The sequence below is a fragment of the Ceratotherium simum genome, chromosome 6 (assembly GCF_057802395.1).
Source record: "Ceratotherium simum simum isolate JZ-2026a chromosome 6, ASM5780239v1, whole genome shotgun sequence".
NCBI classification, from domain to species: Eukaryota; Metazoa; Chordata; class Mammalia; order Perissodactyla; family Rhinocerotidae; genus Ceratotherium; species Ceratotherium simum.
In genome coordinates, this window is record NC_141905.1 from 19,753,042 (window position 1) to 19,774,640 (window position 21,599).

The 21,599-nt window shown below is 42.3% G+C and overlaps 1 protein-coding gene across 1 annotated transcript in view; it reads right to left on the minus strand.

Annotated features, from left to right (window-relative positions):
• DISC1 (DISC1 scaffold protein) overlaps positions 1-21,599 on the minus strand; it is a 345,468-nt gene that overhangs the window by 212,312 nt on the left and 111,557 nt on the right. Inside the window, exon 7 of the mRNA XM_014788932.2 lies at positions 10,589-10,643. Within this exon, the coding sequence (XP_014644418.2) occupies positions 10,589-10,643 (55 nt within the window). The remainder of the gene's footprint in view (positions 1-10,588; positions 10,644-21,599) is intronic.

Below are 21,599 nucleotides of genomic sequence, written 5' to 3' on the forward strand. Positions count from 1 at the left end.
TATGAGTGAAATCATGCACTATTTGTCTTTCTCTCTCTGGCTTATTTCACTTAACATAATACCCTCCAGGTCCATCCATGTTGTTGCAAATGGGACGATTTTGTCTTTTTTTATGGCTGAGTAGTATTCCATGGTATATATATACCACATCTTCTTTATCCAATCATCAGTCGAGGGACACTTGGGTTGCTTCCATGTCTTGGCTATAGTGAATAATGCTGCAATGAACATAGGGGTGCATAAGCCTCTTTGGATTGTTGATTTCAGGTTTGTTGGGTAGATACCCAGTAGTGAGATAGCTGGATCATAAGGTATTTCTACTTTAAATTTTTTGAGGAATCTCCATCCTGTTTTCCATAGAGGCTGCACCAGTTTGCATTCCCACCAGCAGTGGATTAGGGTTCCCCTTTCTCTACAGCCTCTCCAGCATTTGCTGCTTTTCGTCTTGGTGATTATAGCCATTCTAACGGGTGTAAGATGATATCTTAGTGTGGTTTTGATTTGCATTTCCCTGATAATTAGTGATGTTGAGCATCTTTTCATGTGTCTATTGGCCATCTGTATATCTTCTTTGGAGAAGTGTCTGTTCATTTCCTCTGCCCATTTTTGGATTGGGTTGTTTGTTTTTTTTGTTATCGAGTTGTGTGAGTTCCTTATATATTATGGAGATTAATCCCTTGTCAGACATGCGGTTTGCAAATATTTTTTCCCAGCTGGTGGGTTCCCTATTCATTTTGATCCTGGTTTCATTTGCCTTGTAGAAGCTCTTTAACCTGATGAAGTCCCACTTGTTTATTTTTTCTTTTGTTTCCCTTGTCTGAGTAGACATGGAATTCAAAAAGATCCCTTTATGGCCGATGACGAGTAGTGTACTACCTATACTTTCCTCCAGGAGTTTTATAGTTTCAGGTCTCACCTTCAGGTCTTTGATCCATTTTGAGTTAATTTTTGTGTATGGCGAAAGAAGATGGTCTACTTTCATTCTTTTGCGTGTGGCTGTCCAGTTTTCCCAGCACCATTTATTGAAGAGACTTTCCTTTCTCCACTGTATGTCTTTAGCTTCTTTGTCAAAGATTAGCTGCCCATAGATACGAGGTTTTATTTCTGGACTTTCAATTCTTTTCCATTGATCTGTGTGTCTGTTTTTGTACCAGTACCATGCTGTTTTAATTACCATTGCTTTGTAGTATGTTTTGAAGTCAGGGATTATAATTCCTTCAGGCTTGTTCTTCTTTTTCAGGATTGCTTTAGCTGTACGGGGTGTTTTGGTGCCCCATATAAATGCTAGTATTCTTTGTTCTATTTCTGTGAAGAACGTCCTTAGGATTCTGATTGGGATTGCATTGAATCTGTAGATTGCTTTAGGTAGTATGGACATTTTAACAATGTTTATTCTTCCAATCCAAGTGCATGGAATCTTTTTCCATTTCTTTATGTCGTCATTGATTTCACTCAGTAATGTCTTATAGTTTTCATTGCATAGGTCTTTCACTTCCTTGGTTAAATTTACTCCTAGATATTTTATTCTTATTGTTGCAATTGTAAATGGGTTTGTATTCTTGAGTTCTCTTTCTGTTAGTTCGTTGTTGGTATATAGAAATGCAACTGATTTCTGTAAGTTGATTTTGTACCCTGCCACGTGGCTGTAGTTGTTGATTATTTCTAATAGTTTTCCAATGGATTCTTTAGGGTTTTCTATATATAAGATCATGTCATCTGCAAACAGCGAGAGTTTCACTTCTTCATTGCCTATTTGGATTCCTTTTATTCCTTTTTCTTGCCAAATTGCTCTGGCCAGAACCTCCAGTACTGTGTTAAATAAGAGTGATGAGAGTGGGCACCCTTGTCTTGTCCCTGTTCTCAGAGGGATGGATTTCAATTTTTCCCCATTGAGTATGATGCTGGCTGTGGGTTTGTCATATATGGCCTTTATTATGTTAAGGTACTTTCCTTCCATACCCATTTTGTTGAGAGTTTTTATCATAAATGGATGTTGGATCTTGTCAAAAGCCTTCTCCGCATCTATTGAGATGATCATATGGTTTTTATGCCTCGGTTTATTAATGTGGTGTATCACATTGATCTGGAGATGTTGAACCATCCCTGTGTCCCTGGTATAAATCCCACTTGATCATGGTGTATGATCTTTTTAATGTATTGCTGTATTTGGTTTGCCAATATTTTGTTGAGCATTTTTGCATCTATGTTCATCAGGGATATTGGTCTGTAGTTTTCCTTCTTAGTATTGTCTTTGCCTGGCTTTGGTATCAGAGTGATGTTGGCCTCGTAGAATGTGTTGGGAAGTGTTCCATCTTCCTCTATTTTTTGGAATAGTTTGAGAAGGATACGTATTAAGTCTTCTTTGAATGTTTGGTAAAATTCTCCAGAGAAGCCATCTGGTCCTGGACTTTTATTTTTTGGGAAGTTTTTGATTACTGTTTCAATCTCTTTACTTGTGATTGGTCTATTCAGCTTAACTATTTCTTCTTGATTCAGTTTCGGGAGATTGTATGAGTCTAGGAATTTATCCATTTCTTCTAGATTGTCCAATTTGTTGGCATATAGTTTTTCATAGTATTCTCTTACAATCTTTTGTATTTCTGTGCTATCTGTTGTAATTTCTCCTTTCTCATTTCTAATTTTATTTATTTGAGTCTTCTCTCTTTTTTTCTTGGTGAGTCTGGCTAAGAGTTTGTCAATTTTGTTTTTCTTCTCAAAGAACCAGCTCTTTGTTTCATTGATCCTTTCTACTGTTTTTTTTTTTTAATTTCAATTTCATTTATTTCTGCTCTGATTTTTATTATTTCTCTCCTTCTGCTGACTTTAAGCTTTGTTTGTTCTTCTTTTTCTAATTCTGTTAGGTGTAGTTTGAGGTTGCTTATTTGGGCTTTTTCTTGTTTGTTAAGCTGGGTCTGTATTACTGAGTTTCCCTCTCAGGACCGCTTTTGCTGCATCCCATATGAGTTGGTACGGTGTATTTTCATTTTCATTTGTCTCCCTATATGCTTTGATTTCTCCTTTAATTTCATCAATGATCCATTGGTTGTTTAGTAGCATGTTGTTGAGTCTCCACAGCTTTGTCACTTCCTGGTTTTTTTTCCTTGTCGTTGATTTCCAACTTCACGGCATTATGGTCTGAGAAGATGCTTGTTATGATTTAAATCTTCTTAAATTTATATAAGCATGCCTTGTTTCCCAACATATGGTCTGTTCTTGAGAATGTTCCATGAGCACTTGAGAAGAACGTGTAATCTGCTGTGTTTGGATGGAGTGCTCTGTATATGTCTATTAAGTCCATCTCATCTAGTTGTTCATTTAGGTTGATTATTTCCTTATTTATTTTCTGTCTGGATGATCTGTCCATTGATGAAAGTGGGGTGTTAACCCTACTACTATTGTGCTGTTGTTAATATCTCCTTTTAGGTTTGTTAATAGTTGTTTTATGTACCTTGGTGCTCCTGTAGTGGGTGCATATATATTTAAAAGTGATATGTCTTCTTGGTGGAGTGTCCCTTTTATCATTATATATTGCCCCTCTTTGTCCCTCATTACCTGTTTTATCTTGAAGTCAACTTTGTCTGATATAAGTATGGCAACACCTGCTTTCTTTTGTTTGCCATTAGCTTGGAGTATTATCTTCCATCCTTTCACTCTGAGCCTGTGTTTGTCTTTAGAGCTGAGATGTGTTCCCTGGAGGAAACACATATTGTTGGGTCTTGTTTTTTTATCCATCCCACCAATCTGTGTCTTTTGATTGGAGAGTTCAGTCCATTTACATTTAGGATAATTATTGATATATGGGGGCTTGTTGTTGTTATTTTATCGCTCTTTTTCCAGTTCTTTTGTATTTCTTTTGTTTCTCGTCCCGTGTGTTTTGGACTACCAATTTAGTTTAGTAGTTCTGTATGGGGGTTCTCTTAGTTTTCTCTTTCTTTATTGTGTGTGATTCTGTTCTGATTATTTGGTTAGTGGTTACCATGAAGTTTGTATAAAAAATCTCGTGGATGTGATAGTCCATTTTTTCATGGCCTCTTATTCCCTTAGACTAAGTCGATTCAATCCCTTTCCTCTTCCCCTTCTAAGTTATTGTTGTCACATCTTATTCCTTCTTGTGTTGTGAGTTCGTGTTTAACATGATGAGGTTATATTTATGCTTGGTGCCTACCTTCCCTTGATCTTTGGTTTTATATTTAAGTGTTTGCTAATCTATTTTGGTAGAGGACTGCAATTTTTCTGGTTTTATTGACCTATTTTCCTCCTTGTTCAAAACTTTGAATCCCCTTTCTCTTTTTTTCCTCAGGGATGAGGGCCTTCTTGAGCACTTCTCGTAGTGGGGGTCTTGTGGCAATGAACTCCCTTAGCTTTTGTTTATCTGGGATAGTTTATTTCTCCATCATATCTGAAGGATATTTTTCCTGGATAGAGTATTCTTGGCTGAAAGATTTTGTCCTTCAGAATTTTAAATATATCGTTCCACTCTCTCCTAGCCTGTACAGTCTCTGTCAAGAAATCGGCTGACAGCCTGATAGGAAATCCTTTGTATGTTATTTTTTTTTTGTCTAGCTGCCGTTAATATTTTCTCTTTGTTGTTGACTTTTGCCGGCTTTACTACTATATGCCTTGGAGAGGGTCTTTTCATGTTGATATATTTAGGACATCTATTTATTTCATTCACTGGTATTTCCACCACCTTCCCCAGGTTTGGGAAGTTCTCAGATATTATTTCTTTGAACAAGTTCTCTGCTCCTTTTTCCCTCTCTTCTCCCTCTGGAATACCTATAATCCTTATGTTGGATTTCCTAATTGAGTCAGATATTTCTCGGAGTTTCTTCATTTCTTTTTAGCCTTAGTTCTCCTTCCTCTTCCATGTGGAGCATTTCTGCATTGCTGCCCTCAATATTGCTAATTCTTTCCTCCATATTGTTGGCTCTGATGCTTAAGGCTTCCAGATTTGTCTTTGTCTCCTCTATTGTGTTTTTCATCTCTAAGATTTCTGGTTGGTTTTTTTTTTACAGTTTCAATCTCTTTTGTGAAGAAACTCCTGATTTCATTGAATTGTCTGTCTGTGTTTTCTTGTATTTCATTAAGCTTTTTTATGATGGCTATTTTGAATTCTCTGTCATTAAGGTTATACATTCTGTGCTTTCCGGGTTGACTTCTGGGTGCTTGTCATTTTCCTTTTGGTCTGGAGATTTAATATATTTTTGCATGGTGCCTGTCGGTGTTGGGTTACTTTTCCTCATTGTGAAAATATATGGTCACAGTTTCCTCTTGCTGCCGGTGGGTGGGGGTCAAGGGCTGTGTATTCTGGCCCGCCTCAATCCGTGGGCACCTCATCCGTCCCTGGCTGATGTGAGGTGTGGCTGAGTGGAGGCTGCTAGGGGGGACGTGTGGGAACAGCTGGAGCTGGAGCACGGGAACAGCTGAGACTGGAGCACAGCTAGGCCGAAGCAGGTGGGACTCAGGTGTGGGTGGGTTGAAGCAGCAGCAGCTGAAGTGCCGCTGGGCCAAAGAAGCAGGGCCTGGAGTGCCGCTGGGCAGAAGAAGCTGGAACTTGAGTGCACTGAGCCGAAGAAGGAGGAGGAGCTGGAGTGCAGCTGGGCCAAAGAAGCTGGAACTGGAGGGTGCTGAGCCGAAGAAGGAAGAGCTAGAGCGTCACTGGGCCAAAGAGGCTGGAACTGGAGTGCACTGGGCCGAAGAAGGAAGAGATAGAGCACCACTGGGCCAAAGAAGCTGGAACTGGAGTGCACTGGGCCACAGAATGAGGAGCTGGAGTGCGCTGGGCCAAAGAAGGAGGAGCTGGAGCACCTCTGGGCCAAAGAGGCTGGAACTGGAGTGCGGTGGGCTGAAGTTGCTGGTGCCAAGTCAGCTGGAGCCTGAGCACAGGCCAAGTTGAAGCCACTGGAGCTGGGGGGCGGGGGGAGGGGTCAAGCTGAAGGAGCTGGGGGTGGGGCATGGTCCAGCCAAAGGAGCTGGGGCCGTGACACAGGCGAACTGGGGAAGCTGGGGCCGTGGATTGGTCCAGCCTGAGCAGCTGGGGCTGTGGTGCGGTGGGGCCTGAGCTGCTGCTGCCTCTGGTGCGGGGGCAAATGCTCGCCTCGGTGCTCGTCGGCCCGGGCACCTGGGGGCCGCTGCCTCTGGGGACGGGGCTGAGCTGAGGAGCCAGTAGGGCGGGCCGGGTGGGGGAGGGGCGCTTACTTTCATCTCCCCAATCTCAGAGGTTTCTCACCTCGCTGTCACTCTCTGCTCTCTTGAGGGGCTAGCTTTGTTGAAACTACCCTCCCAACACTTCTGCTCCCTCCATAGGGGGATCCCCTCAGGCTGTGAGGGGTCTTGGAGAGCGCCGGTTTTCACGTGGCCAGCCACCCCTCCCCCTCCTCTGGGAGCCTCATGGTCTCAGTCTCTGGGTCACAGTCCTTGGGGAAGGAAAGGAGCTCCTCTTACCTCCTTCCACTTCCTCTGGGGATTCCAGCACCTCTCTCCTCGGGTGTATGGCTGCCTGTGTGCCTCAGACGTCCCCTGTGTTGTGTGAATAGCTTCTGTTGGAATATGAATGTCCTTTCTGTTGTGTCTTAGAGGGGGAGAGTTCAATGGGGGAAGCTCACTCCGCCATGATGCTGAGGTCACTCTACACTATTTGTTTTTATTCCTTTGCTTTTCTGTTGTCTGCCTCCACTAGGACACAAGCTCAATGTGAGCAGGGACTTGGCTCTGTGTCTGGTACGTAATAGGCAGTAAATAAGGTGCACAGCCGCTGAGATCGAAGGCAGAGCGGCAGATGAGGTTGAATTACTCCTGGATGCTGTCTAATGAAACTTTGAGGGTAAACACTTGCTGGCAAGTCAGATTTGAAAAATAGACAAGTAGATCTCAGTGAGGTTTGCAAGTTTTATCATTCATTTTTCCGGGATATTCCAAACACTTCTTACATTTTTCTTCGCTTTTACAAAAATAGCAAAAATCTTAAATTTCAGTTTCTTTTTTTGAATTGTCTTAGGATATCTTTCACTTTGAAACTAAAACATCACAAATTTTTTCTTTTGTTTAAAGCTAAAACCACATATTCAGTTGATATCTATACTCAGATTAACGGGCTACCTAGAAAACCTTCCAGTTCAACAAAAGCATACAGCACAGTTGAATAAGAATGAATATATCTGTGGAAACATTTTGGAGTGATCCACAAAGGATGTTACCTGGAAGCATCCCTCTTTTTTTGCTAAAAGTCTAAGATTCCAGATGGGTTCACCTAGCCAAGAAAATATATAAACTTTAATTTCCCCTGAAGAATCTAGATCTTGCTAGCTACCATCAGCTTGAAATGTTTTGCTTATCTCACACTGAAATTGAGATTGTTTTTAGAATCAAAGCAGACCTCACCCATCCTGCCTAAAATGCTATGCCGTTTCTTCCAGGGCCTTAAACATGTGCTTTTCCATTAAGCAGCTGTAATTTCCCAAATCTCTTTATAAAACTCACTCTCTGGATGAAGGTGACAGTGTAGTGGCCTCTAAACCAAAGCTTACACCAGCATTGCTGAGCAGCTACACGTCCAAAGTGATTAATTCCAAGACCCTTTCAACAGTCATGATGTTTCTCAGGAAGTCAGAACTGGGAGTTAGAAGGAAGAGACTCTGGACACCTTCCCACTAGCACTGTCTCAAGTTGGCTCAATGCCCGATGACTGGCATGTCCCCTCCCATTCATCTAAGAATGTCATCGGAAGTCTGAGAACACTTCTGTTAACTCCATAACACCAGCCATAATTCTTATGTCTCAACCAATGCATGTCCTGTATTTCTGATATCAGTTAACAGTATCTCTTAATCATAATTGGGTCAGTTTCTCCTTTGTTGAGCAAATCTATCGTTCAAGCTGTCACTATTAATATGAAACAACCTCTCTAAATCTTCTTATTAAATTGCAACGTACATTCTTTCAGGCATCGCTGGATGCAATCTAATATCTACCAATCTCCAGATATCCCATTTATTTCCAACTATTTCTTCCATTTCATTTATCCCTCAATTACCTTTGGTTTGGGTAACCCCATAAGAGTCAAAGAAATGTAATGAGTAGAAGGAAGGTTCCATCTCTCTTTGAGGGAGGAGTGGAAAGAATATCAGATCTATATATCTAATACACTAAAAAAAGAAAACTGCCAAGCTGCAACTTTTACCTCAAGGTCACCAGTCAATCAAGTCCAAAGCAGAAAGTTGTTTTTTGTGACCGGCCAGTTTCACTTTAATCCTTTGTAGACTAATATGTGCCCCCCATATACACACACATTCATGGATGTGCACACATACATACCCATCTATACACACACACACACGCCCCAGAAAATCTGCATCTACTTTTTATTTTCAAATAAAATTAGACCCTGAGGAACTCATTATCAAATGGAGCTTTTACATTTACATTTTAAAATCTTAGCTATGAATTCCTTAATCTCATGGAAAAAGAAGGGAATTATAAGTTTTTGTAAATGCATTAGAGAAGGTACGCAAACAAAGCTAACCACTTTTGGCATTTGGGCAAATCCAACAGCTTTAACAGTAGCTGGAGATTATCAGCAAATCCCAGTGTCATGTGCATAAGTGTATATGTGTGTACACAATATTAAATGTCATATAAAACACACACATAAAAACACCATCTGTATTATGTAATATGGACACCTGCATACTCACTTCTGGGATACAAACTCACTCATACGACACACACAGTATTTCTGATAATCAATAAACCCAAACTCAAAAGTCTTTCCACCTTTTAATTCTATACAGAAATTAGGACACACTGATAAATGGCACATATTTACAGTAGAAAATACAGGAGAAGGAATACTTCTACCACCTCCCCTATCCAGGACGCTTTGGCCTCTCCTCACCTCCCTAGTGGCTCCGCCTGGAGGTCACAGTGCAGACATGGATAGGGCCATGGATACTACTGGGCGACATCACTGTGACTTACAAGAAAGAAATTCACATCTCCTCTCTAATACTCCCTCTCCTGATTCGTATAACAAAACTGGTAAACCAAATCCATCTCCCCTGTCCCTACAGTTGGGCAAGGGAAAGGTCTCAGCCCTGCCCTGCATGGGAGCCTAAGATAAAAGTCCTTTACCAGATTCCCTCCTGGGACTCAGGTCCTCACACTGCTCCAAGTAAAGCAGCACCTTGAGTCTCATCCTGCTCTTCTTCTTCAGGTGAACGTTTGTGGGAAGCTCTCCAGGAAGGCAGAGGAGGTTTCAAGCATTCCTGGGTCCCTGGCCCCCATGCCATCTTATGAGCAAGACTTAATCCTAACAGGAAGCTCTCCTTTTATGCAGGGCATTATTGCCCATCAAACTGCTGCCGTGTGATTTTTAGCAAAATCATTTAACGTTGTTTTCAGAAATGAATTAGACACAAAAACTGGAAAAAAGGTCAGAGGAACTGTGGACATTTTTGCCAACAACACATCTCCAGTCTAAGCTTAGCTGTGGTGATCCGTAAGACCACAGCAGGTCTTCCTGATCTCTTTCCCTGGACACTGAGAACAAGAAAAGATTCCTTCCAGGGCAATGGACTCTCCTCTGCTTTGCTTTCTGCTCAGAAACCTGTTCTTTTTACATTTTGATCATTTTATAACCACCCCTGGTTCCCAGACCTAACGCAAATAATTAATGATTCATACCTAGTTCTCTGCCACACATTTCGTAATAATTCTCAGAGTAATGGATCCTACTACACAGTTTGTCAATAACTTGGTCAGGTAGAACTATCTCTGTAGGGAGTGGTTTTATTTTGTAAACTGTGGTTATCCTAATTAACTACAACATTGCCTATTTAATTGAATTGACTATGTGCTTCCAGGGAATATTGAAAGAGTGCTCTATCTCTACACAAACCAAGGTCCTGATACCAAGTATAAATGACAGATAAAATAGGCAAAATCATTCCAAAGTCAACTTTAAAACACAAAAAACCATCACCTGGGGCCAGCCAGGTGGCATAGTGGTTAAGTTTACACGCTCTGCTTCGGCAGCCTGGGGTTCGTGGGTTTGGATACTGGGTGCGGACCTACACACTGCTCATCAAGCCATGCTGTGGTAGTGTCCCACATACAAAATATGAGGAAGATGGGCACAGATGTTAGCTCGGGGCCAATCTTCCTCACAAAAAAACAAATAAAAATTAAATAAATAAATAAATAAATAAAACAGCTGTTGTACCATTTCCGTATGTTTGAACCTGAACCCTGCCCTCTTAGGAAGAAAAGTAATTAATTTCTCAGATTACTCCCAACCTGAAAGCCTTTTTAAGCAAAGACATTTGGTTGTGCACAGCACAGTCATCTCCACCCCACATCGACAGCTCCTTCAGAAGCAAAGGCCAAACCAATCAATTCCTGGGGGACCACAAGTTGGGACCTCCACCATAGGAGCAGTCCTCGCCCTGGCTCTTTGGTTCTTCGCTTGGCCTGTAGAATAGCCTTGCAAAGTCTACATTGCTTCCAGAGCCCAGGTGTTCTGTGAGCTAGATATGAAATTAAGTCAAAAGAAAACATCAGAGATAGAAAATGAGCATATAAAGGTACTTACCTTAGCCGTGATTTCTTTAAGTGACAAGTTGAGGGATTTTATCCTTTCCTGGAGGCTAGAAGAATTAGAAAGAGGACATTGGTCTTCTTGGTATCATAGTTCAATACCACCACATATAGGAACACCGCGAAACATGAACCTTCCATCAGCCCAATGGCTAAAGAAGAACAGCAGGAAAGATGATGCCAAATTGGTTGCATTTGACAGTGAAATCAATATGCTACTGGGAAGCAGATTTCCCCTCCCTAATTATGCTCTACTTAGGTAGTATTAAAATCTGTTATCATTTCCAGACATCTACGGATAGGGTGAAGGAACAACACAGATGTGCTCCCTGGCAGCAAAGGATGAAAATTTAGACTCCTGTAACTACCTTTCAAGAAGGATGGTCTACACAGAGTGGTGTTTCACAGGCAATAATCAAATATTACCTACTTGGGTCTACTGTGCAATTCAACCAATATGTCCTGCGCACTTTCTGTGCTTGGCAACGAGGTGAAGCATATAGGAGACACATATATTTACAGCACGTCTAAAATAGAATTCCCTTACTCTTGAGGCTTTCCCCTGCTTCTTTTTTCTCTTTAGCATTATTCACCTTGGCATATTCATTTATTCACATAATTTCTCTCTCCCCCCATTGGAATATAAGTTCCACAATTGCAGCAAGTGTCTATTGTGTTCACTCCTGTATCTTCAGTGCTTAAAACAATTCCTGGAGCTTAGGCCCTCAGTCAGTATCTGCAGAGTGAATGAAAGAACGAAACTAAGACTCAGATCTTATTCTCAACATTGTTATCTAATGGAGAAGAAGTTCATGCGGACAACCAACTATAATATAGAGCAAGATGAAAAAATTAATATAAGGGGAATAAAAACCCAACGCCAGGATCAAACTGCTGCATAAAAACTGTCACAGGCAGAATATTGTCTCCAGGTGAGCAATGGAGACAATAACTTCACAGCAATTAAGAAACCAGGGGATTGGTGGGAAAGCTTACTGAAAGAGGTGGAAAATGAACTGGGCCTCAAAGAAAAAAGGAGGAAGAATGCAATTTCAGGCAGAAGATGAATCCAACTGGACCAAATGGTTCACACGGTGAATTGCGAGAGAGAAAGTTAAAAAGGGGAATGATTATTTTTAATACAGAGAGAGTGGGGAGGATAGGAGTGGGAGGTCTACCTGTATTTGTAATGTTTGTTTATTTATGTAAGAAAATAAATGGCAAAAATGCTAATATTTCTTTAATCTCAGTGGCAGGAAAATGAGTATCTGTTATATTTTTCAACATGTTTGGAATCTTTACAATTAAAACAATTTTTAAAGGAATGTCAAGGACAAGCTATAGTCAGTACTGAGTGCCAGGCTAAGGAGTTCTGAGCTTTATCCAACAGGCAATGGGAAATCATTCCATTTTTGAGCAGGAGAACAATATGAAAGAAATGGGTTTTTTTCTGGAAAATCAATTGGGCAGCACTATGAGAGATGATTTTGCGGAGGAAACACTGAACGTGACAAACCAGGCAGACACCTTCAGCACAAACCCAGCTGTGAGGTCCAAGGGCCTGCACAGAGTGACAGAAGTCAGAAAGGAAAAGATGGGGGGGAGGTCCTTTGATGATGCTGAAGCTAAAAAGCAGCAAGGGCATCTGCTCTAGAGCTTTTCATCTATTCATTCATTCACAATCTCATTAATTCTTCCAGTATCTATTGGGCACCTAGTAAGTTAGGAACTTGGAGCATAAAGACATGGTTCTTGCCCTCAACAGCTCACTGCTGCTAGACAGCAGCCCAAAATGCCAAAAAAAAAAAAAAAAGTTACAAGTACTAGAAGAGAAGTGGTCACTTGGTAAAATGGTGAGCTGCAAAGGGGGAGGGTTATGTTTCTGGGGTATGTGGGGGAGGGGGTCAGCAAAAGCTTCCACAGCAGGGGTTGCAAAGTCTCAGAGCAAGGTCGCCAATTTGCTGATTATTGTTGTTCTTCAACTGTAAGAACTGGTTTTGAATGTGATCACCTCCACCAATCTGTGATTTCTGAGTACAGTGAGCTCGTTTCCATTAAAAATACCCCGGAGCTGGTGCAGGTACGTTCTAAACAAAACCATCCCCACTTTAGACCTACATTCAACAGAGGAGGGTGTCCCAGCTGAGGTGAGATCAGCCCAGATGGAGGAGATGAGAGGTGACAAACGGCAGGGCATGTGGCAGCAGATTTTTCTGAATTCAGGAGTCACAATATGAAAAAAATCAGTGTGCTCGATGGGAACAGTGGGAAACAGCACACGGAATCCTGCCTAGAGAATTCTAGACACTGGCTGGATGGAGACCGGATCTTTTGAAGAGTGGGGAGCAGACTTGAGATGTTGGGGAGAGAAGGGCAGAGGGTGTCAAAGACGGGTTTGTTGGTTTTGCCTCTGATTCTAGCAGCAGCACCAGTTTGTGCTGCTAATGTCTGCTCTCCAAACTTAAAACCTTCCTTGAGCAGAAATGCACTTTCTCTTTCTAGGCTCATGGGAGTCCATTCAACCAATAACTTTTCAATAAATGGTTCACCACAAAATTGATCCTATGACCATTTAATAGTATCTTATAAAGAGGTGTTCCAAGCCACACACAAAGACTAGTTCATGCATTAACAATTAAGATAGATAGGTAGTGGGTCCACTTACTGACACTGAAAATTAGCTGACAAAAACGGCACTACCTTTAGCTAACGCCCAATAGGTCAAGCGCCATCCTCCCAAGGGTTGACACAATTCACTGGTCTTGGCTCAGCTCTGGCCCTATCCCAGAAAAAAAATTAGTCTCCTCTCCAACATCCATGTTAGAGCAGGGAGGCAGTGATGCAGATAATTGAATGCATTGCTTTATATTTGATTTGATTTATATTTAATTTATTTAATTTATGCTATATTACTTTTTGCAGTAGATTTATCTTCCTAATTATGTTTTGCTCAGGCTAATATTAACATTAGTTGCATCCCTAGGGTATACACAGAATGAAAGCAACAGGGGGCAAAAGAATATGAATAATCTATATACCATGCTAGTGGTTTTCAAGCTATTTTTAGTAGTAGAACTCTCAAAGAAAATTTTATACAGAACTATAATCTATAAAATAGATAATAGGGGATTTGTTCTGATTGAGGTGGGGCATCTGGCCTGGGGTACAATTGATGTTACGTTGACCCCACACACTTAATGCCACCACCATCACACTGTGGTCCCTGAACGATGACTCCAGGAGCAGGAATATACATTGAAAACCACCAAATTAGATGAGTTAAATGTTTATAAACAGGAGTTACGTGTACTCCAATAGATAAAACTAACCCTCATGTTTCTTTGAAGCTTGCATAATGTTAATGACAAAGAAGAACTGTCCTCTCAGATCAAATTATACTATACCCTGGAAACACATAAGTTGTCTCCGCAATTACCAGATAATGTTTTAACAAACACACCAGACCTAATTTACTCAAGTATCTTCATTCAAAGCAGTTATCCCAGGAAAAGTAGTGTCAAACATTTATTGAGTACTTACTGTGTACTAGGCACTCTTCTATATTCCTTACATAGATTAGCCTTTGAAATTCTCATAACTCTATGAAGTAGGTACTATAATATCTACATTTGCAGGCAAGAAAACTCAGTCAAAGAGAGATTTAAGTAACTTTCCTGGGATTAATCGGCTGGTAAATGGTTAATGATAATCCAGGCAGTCTAGCTGTCTGTTCTCCTAACTACTGAACTATACTACCTCTCCTAGAAGCTATGTACTTATTCCAAATATGCTGTCATTGACCAGACTTATTTTTAGAATTATGTTAAATTTACAATACAATCAATGTCATTATTTGTAAATGCATATTATTCTTTACTCACAAACTGGTGTTTAAATTATATGACCAAAATTCATCCTTGACAAATGAAGCCTTAGAAAAGTGGAGACTACGGACAAGAAAGTGCTGCAGAGAAAGCCCATCAGTGGCAGATGGGACTGGGGCTGGCAGTCGTGAAAGGAAGTCAAGTACAAAGGGGTCATTACGGATTGACCATGTCCCCCCACCCCAATGCATTATGCTGGTGTCCTCAGAATGGGACCTTATTTGGAGATAGTGTCTTTACAGAGGCAATCAAGTTAACGTGAGGTCATTAGGGTGGGCCCTAATCCAATATGACCTGTGTCCTTATGAAAAAAGGAAATTTGGAGACAAAGACAGGCACACAGAAGGAAAACAATGTGAAGAGACACAAGGAGAAGACCACTATCTACAAGCCAAAGAGAGAGGCCTGGAACAGATGCTTCCCTCAAGCCCTCAGAAGCAACCAACCCTGCTGACACCTTGATCTTGGACTTCGAGCCTCCAGAACTGTGAGACAATAGATTTCTGTTGTTCAAGCCACCCAGTCTGTGGTACTTTGTAATGGCAGCCTTAGCAAACTAATACATGCGGGATTTTCAATTTTTAATAGTATGATTAATCATATGTACTGGTGCTCCAGGGTCCAAGAAAAAAAAAGTCACTACTCTATGTGGCAGCAGCCAGACAAGGGGAGACACGACAGCTCTTGTATTTGCTTCAGACTAACAGACGGTTTCATTTTCAACCCCCCCAAATGGGAGACTGAGAGCAGCCATGACAATAGATCCGTGCAGAATGTAAACATTCTTGTCTGTAGTGTAGGAGCTAAGGATTCTGAGGGGTGGCTATAAGAAAAGTTTACGTGAAAATGTCTTTGATCTTTAAAAAAAAGATTATGGGACCCTTGGGTTAGTATAGGAGCTCACAAACACCTTAGCTTCATGTCAGGAATGAAAAGCGGCTCCGTTAAATACCCCTGAAACATCAAGAAGAATGCTCCCACTGATGTCAAAAATATCAGTAATACAAAATTCCATTTGGGGAGGGACAGATTGCTTTTCAGCAATAATTAGAAGGGAAAATGGAGCTGAAGTCAATCCCAGTAACTAATCTAAATAGTACAAGCCAAGACTTGGTCAAGGGCCAGAATGAGACATTTATCCAAGAGAATATCAGCCAGGCAATTTGGGTTCAATGACTTGGGGTGAGAAACAGTTCTAAGGAAGAACCACCTCTGCTGCCACCACTCTGTTCCAAGCCATGGCACCGTCCTCTCAAATGCTGAGTGGCCTCTGAACTGGTCCCCTACTTTTGGCCTCACCCCTCTCCAGTCTATTCTCAAGACTGTAACCAGAGTGAGCCTTCTCAAGCACATCAGATAAAATGTCACTGCTCAGCTCAAATCCCTGCTCTAATACACCCAGGTGAAGCCTCCACAGAGATCAACACGGCCGGTCTCCCATCACATCTCTGACCTCCTCTCCTACAATGCCCTCCTTCTCTCGCTCTGCCCTGCCACATGGGCCTCCTGACAGCTCCCCAAATCTTCCTGGGTTGGTGCAGGCCCTTCGGCCTTGATGCTCTCTCCCCAAGACACACACTGGGCCAACTCCCTCCTACCTTCCAGCCCTGACTCTGACTTGACCCTCTCAGGGAGCCCAGCCTGACTGCTCTATTTAAAACTGCAAATTTCACATCCTCTTCTACATTTTCCCCCCATTGCATTCACTACCTACTAACCTACCATATATTTACTTATTTGTTGTTTATTGTTTATTTCTGCCTTTTCCCACTAGGAAGAAAGCTCCACAAGAGCAAGGATCATTCATGGAGAAGTACCTGGCACATAGTCAGTACTTAGTTAACACTTCCTTAATGAGGATGCTCACCTTCTTGTCTTCTGTCTAAGGAACAGGTGGGGCAGGGTGGCAACATCCTCACCTCTCTTAGAGGCACGCTCAAACCACAGGATGATGAGAGGCTCCATCCTTGTCCCCTTCCTCCACCGCCCCAGCATGAATGGGGACGAAAGGCCAGGACTGCTCTTTACCGTCTGCTATAGGTGGAGCTTCATGCGGGAAAGAAGAGGTGAAAAACTTACAGTCTCCTCAGTAAAATCTCCTCTCCTTTTTCTAAATTCCATCTCTTAGAAGTCTTGCTCTCTTTGATGTATCTCTTTTGGATGGTTTCTTTTCACAGACGGTGTATGGGTTGAATTGTATCCCCCTAAAATTCATATGTTGAAGCCCTAACCGCCCATATCTCAGAAAGTGACCTTATTTGGAAATAGGGTCATTGCAAATGTAATTAGATAAGTTGAGGATGTTAGGGTAGGCCCTACTCCAATATAACTGATGTCCTTATAAAAAGGAGAAATTTGGACTCAGAAACACACATAGAGGTAAGACAGTGTGAAGAGACATAGGGAGAAGATGGTTGTTTACAAGCCAAGGAGACAGACTTGGAACAGATCCTTCCCTCAAAGCCCTCAGAAGGAACCAACCCTGCCAACACCTTGATCTTGGATATCTAACCACCACAAATTTCTGTGCTGAAGCCACCCACCTGTGGTTCTTTGTAATGCAGCCCTAAAAAACCAATACAGACTGGCAGGGGAAGGGAGGCATGTGGAGAGCTAGAAGGTTGGCAGTGAGGTCCAGGACTGCACGAAGGGCACCCGGAAGTCTCAGCCTGGAGCCTGCCTCCAGCCAGTGCCAAATGAGTCCTCACTGCCAACAAGGTGCCAAGGCCCGAGGGTCACTCTATAAAACTCAGAGTGATTGTGCTTAGAGCATCTTGCTAACCCTCCTCAAAAACCTATAGCTAGATTAGGCATCTATTTAGTTAAAGAATCCCACACACCAGTCAAATAGCAACTAACAACTCTTTACTCCCTGTTTCTCCACATGCTGTCACTTAGGGAGACATAACTCAAGAGCCTTATGACAAACTTGAATCTGCACCCTCTCTTAGTAATACTTTCAATCTTCCCATAGATCCAGGGATTAGATCTTCCTTACTCTTGGATGAAGCATCTACAGGGCCAAAGGTCCATGCCCACCCAGAGCTGGTCCCAACAGCCCACACCAGAAGTGCCTTCCCAAAGAGCCGAGAGCCTGCTTCCTGCCAGGGTCTCTTCTCAGGACATTCTGCCCAAGGGTGGACCACGCTGCAGTGAGCATACTTCCAGTGAGCAGTGGTCAAGCAGTGGCTACTTTGAAGGTGTGGATATTTCTTGGACATGCAGGAGAGGTGTCCACATGTAAAAACCCATCACGGTGCAGGACAGATCCCAGGTGGGAAGACAAGGTCAGATGTCAGGCAGGCCTGGAAGGACCCTTTTGTGGTCATGACCTAGAGAAACTACGTCTTACCCTATGTGTTTATTATGCTTCCTCCTGCCACCACTAACCCAGCCACAACCGCCCTTAGCACTAGCCTTGGCCCTTGGCAGTAGACTCACACCCAGGGTGCCAACCATGCACCCGTCCCAAAGACGAGCCTTTGAAGAAAAAACTCTGTCCCTACTCTTATGTGGACCTTTGCTGCACAAGAATATTAATGACACTCAGAGAATTCCACCACCATCCCATGAACTTTCTGCAAGACTTTAAACAAGTCCCTTTCTTCCAGGGCTCTATTTCCTTACCTGCAAAGTGAGGAAGTTGGACCACATTATTTCTAAGAACATTCCAGTCCTACCATCCAAGATTCTTTTACTGTTCTACCAGTCAAGATTCTTTTGCTAATATCATTTTATTTGTAGAGATTTAGAGAATCTAAAAAACACATAGGTTATATAAAGTGCTAGATAACATTAGTGACCAAGGCTGACATATAGGCCAGATCTCTCATTTTCACTAAGCAAGGAAGGAACGAGTTTTTCAGCCCTCAGAACGAGTGGTGCAGAAAGTCTGCTATCTGCTGGCAGTTGCGCATCCATCTCCCTGCCTGCATATACGTAGCCTTACGCTGAAGTCCCATGTTAGCAAAAAGCTATGGGAGCAGAGGAATATCAATTTCGTCTCCAAACAGCCTTCTCCCTGCCCCTTCTCTCTCCCCATTCTCAATTCCCTCCCCTGTGTCTTGTTTAGTAAAAATAAGTTTAAGAATGAGAGACTATTACTAAAGCAAACCAGAAATAATATAAAGGGCAAAATGACAGCTACCCTAGCATAGGCGCTACTTAGGTCTTGAAATAAAAAATTTAAAAAATACAGGAATCCGTTGACATTAACAACCTTGCCAATTACTGCTCAGTGCTCTAACCTTCTGTCGGGGGCAAGTGGTTAAGAAAATGACAGCAAAAACAGCTTTAGGGGCCGGCCCGGTGGCTTAGCGGTTAAGTGTGCACACTCCGCTACTGGCGGCCCGGGTCCAGATCCCGGGCACGCACCGACGCACCGCTTCTCCGGCCGTGCTGAGGCCACGTCCCACATACATCAACTAGGAGGATGTGCAACTGTGACATACAACTATCTACTGGGGCTTTGGGGGGACAAAAAGGAGGAGGATTGGCAATAGATGTTAGCTCAGAGCTGGTCTTCCTCAGCAAAAAGAGGAGGATTAGCACGGATGTTAGCTCAGGGCTGATCTCCCTCACGAAAAAAAAAAAAAAAAAAACAACTTTAGGAAATGCAGGATTTTATCTACTTGGCCTTTCTCCTTCCTTGGACCCTTCTCTCCTCACAGTTGATAATGTCACATGTCACTGGTGGGACATACATGAGGCACAGAACACAAAAATGCCAAGAATTCCTCCTCTTCAGATGATCTCATAGGGGGCACATATATTCATCAGGAGCAAGCCATTCCACATGGCTATAAAAGCTATCGAGCTGGTTATCTGAGACAGTCACTCCTGGGAAAGGCTGCATGGTGCAATGGAGAGAGACTTGTACCAAGAGGCGGGAGCTCCCGCACCTCTGCTGGCCACCCTCGCCACCTTCGGCACAGCACGCAATCTCTTTCCTGTCCAGTGGCGGGCTGGGAGCATGACAGTAGAGCTGCACACATGACAGACACTTACGTTTGTGCTGGTCAAACAGCTAGCTCATCTGTGGAAGATCTTGGGCAAAATGAAGTATAGAAAAATTTTTTAATAAATCATTCATACAAATAACCATATCTTTATTAGAATAAGAAAATATTTTAGAGAAATCTGACAGAAATTGAGCACATGAATTTTCAACTAGGGTGAAGTAAATATATTTGACATTTTCTTCTCTAGCTCAATCAAAGGAGATTAAATGAAAGAACCAAAGCAAAATAGGGCAGCGAGGGGCCAGCCCGGTGGCGCAAGCGGTTAAGTGCACGCGTTCCGCTGCGGCGGCCCGGGGTTCGCCGGTTCGGATCCTGGGCGCGCACCAACGCACCACTTGTCAAGCCATGCTGTGGCGGCGTCCCATATAAAGTAGAGGAAGATGGGCACGGATGTTAGCCCAGGGCCAGTCTTCCTCAGCAAAAAAGAGGAGGATTGGCATTGGGTGTTAGCTCAGGGCTGGTCCTCCTCACAAAAAAAAAAAAAAAAAATAGGGCAGCGAAATATTCCGACTTATAGCCCTTTGATTCTTTCTCTGGATATGGATCACGTTAGTGACTCATATCCTTACTGAACCTTTCTCTGAATTTCAGGGATCCTGTGGCCAAACTTTAACTAGGATACTATACTCTGTCACTCTTGAGTCTTTGTGGTAAAGTCCACCTCTCCACCTACCTCAGCCAACTGAGATTGAGATGTCATATTTCATAAGACTATAAACTCTGTGTAATAAAATCCATCTATGTAACTTACATAAGTACTCCTAAAAGGAATAGCAGTGGTGGGGGGGGGGGGACACAAGGATTTCCAATTTCTTAGAAAAGACTTCCTGGGGTCGAGGTGCTAATAGGAAGATACTGAGCAGAGGAAAATAACTCTAAAACTGAATTTACTGGATTTGCAGAATTTTCCAGATTTGCTGGTATGAATTTGCTGGTGTGCGTGAGCACACACACACATCCTTGCCTCATGCCATCTCTTGCCAGTTTCCATCCCCGCGGGGAAACTCTGCCTGACATTAGAGTCACGGCTTGCATCTCAGTCCAGTTCCATCAAAAATCACAGCTTTGTTTTCAACTGATTAACTTGGTGTTTGGCTTGCCCAAATACTCCAAGTGTTAATTCAACCAGATCTTTCTCACTGCCTCTCAAACAACCTTATTCCGAACTGAAATGAAAATTCATGTGCCAAAAACATTTTGACTTACAGACATTTGTCTGTAAGAGATTTTAGTTGTTTAATAAAGAAGAAATGAGAGCAGGAGTCAAAAATATGAACAGCCTCATGTTCGGATCATAACTGTTCTCCCTTCCACCCCTTTCTCCCGAGGTGTTTAATGATACCTTTTAACACACAATAAGGAAAATTGCTGGCCTCTTATTTTTGGAAGACTGGTAACCAAGCTGGATCCACATTTTCAACTATTGTCACAACCCAAATGTATTTAAACATTCAAACAAAATTTCAATTCTTGGGCTCTAGAGTTTTTCTCCACAAAAATCCTATGAGTTCAATTCTTAAAATACTACAGTTTGATCCAAGGAGGATATGATCCTGCCTCTGTGTTTATTCTAGGAAGTGATCCAAAGGCAACTTCAGATTTCCATTTCAATCACTCTTCCTCTATTCTTGACTATTTAATAAGTAATGTCCCATTGTTCCCAGAGTTTTTTAAACTTCTTTAACACTAATACTTTAATTAAAACTAACTACCCTGAACTGCTTGCATTTCCATTTAATACTAATTTTTTTTTCTGAGGAAGATTCACACTGAACTAACATCTGCTGCCCATCCTCCTCTTTTTGCACGTGAGCCAGCACCACAGCATGGCCACTGACAGACGAGAGGTGTAGGTCTGCACCTGGGAACCAAACCCCAGGCCCCCAAAGCAGAGCATGCTGAACTTAACCACTAGCCCACTGGGGCTGGCCCAATACTAATTTTTTTAAATGTATGCTGTTTCTCCTAAATTTCTAAACGTGTATACTTTCCATAACTATGAAGCTTGCCCGAAAGGTTTTACTTTCTGTTTGGGGTTTATCATGCTTTTCTGAATCATCTTTAATTACCTGCCGTCTGGTTAAAAACAAGCACGTGCACA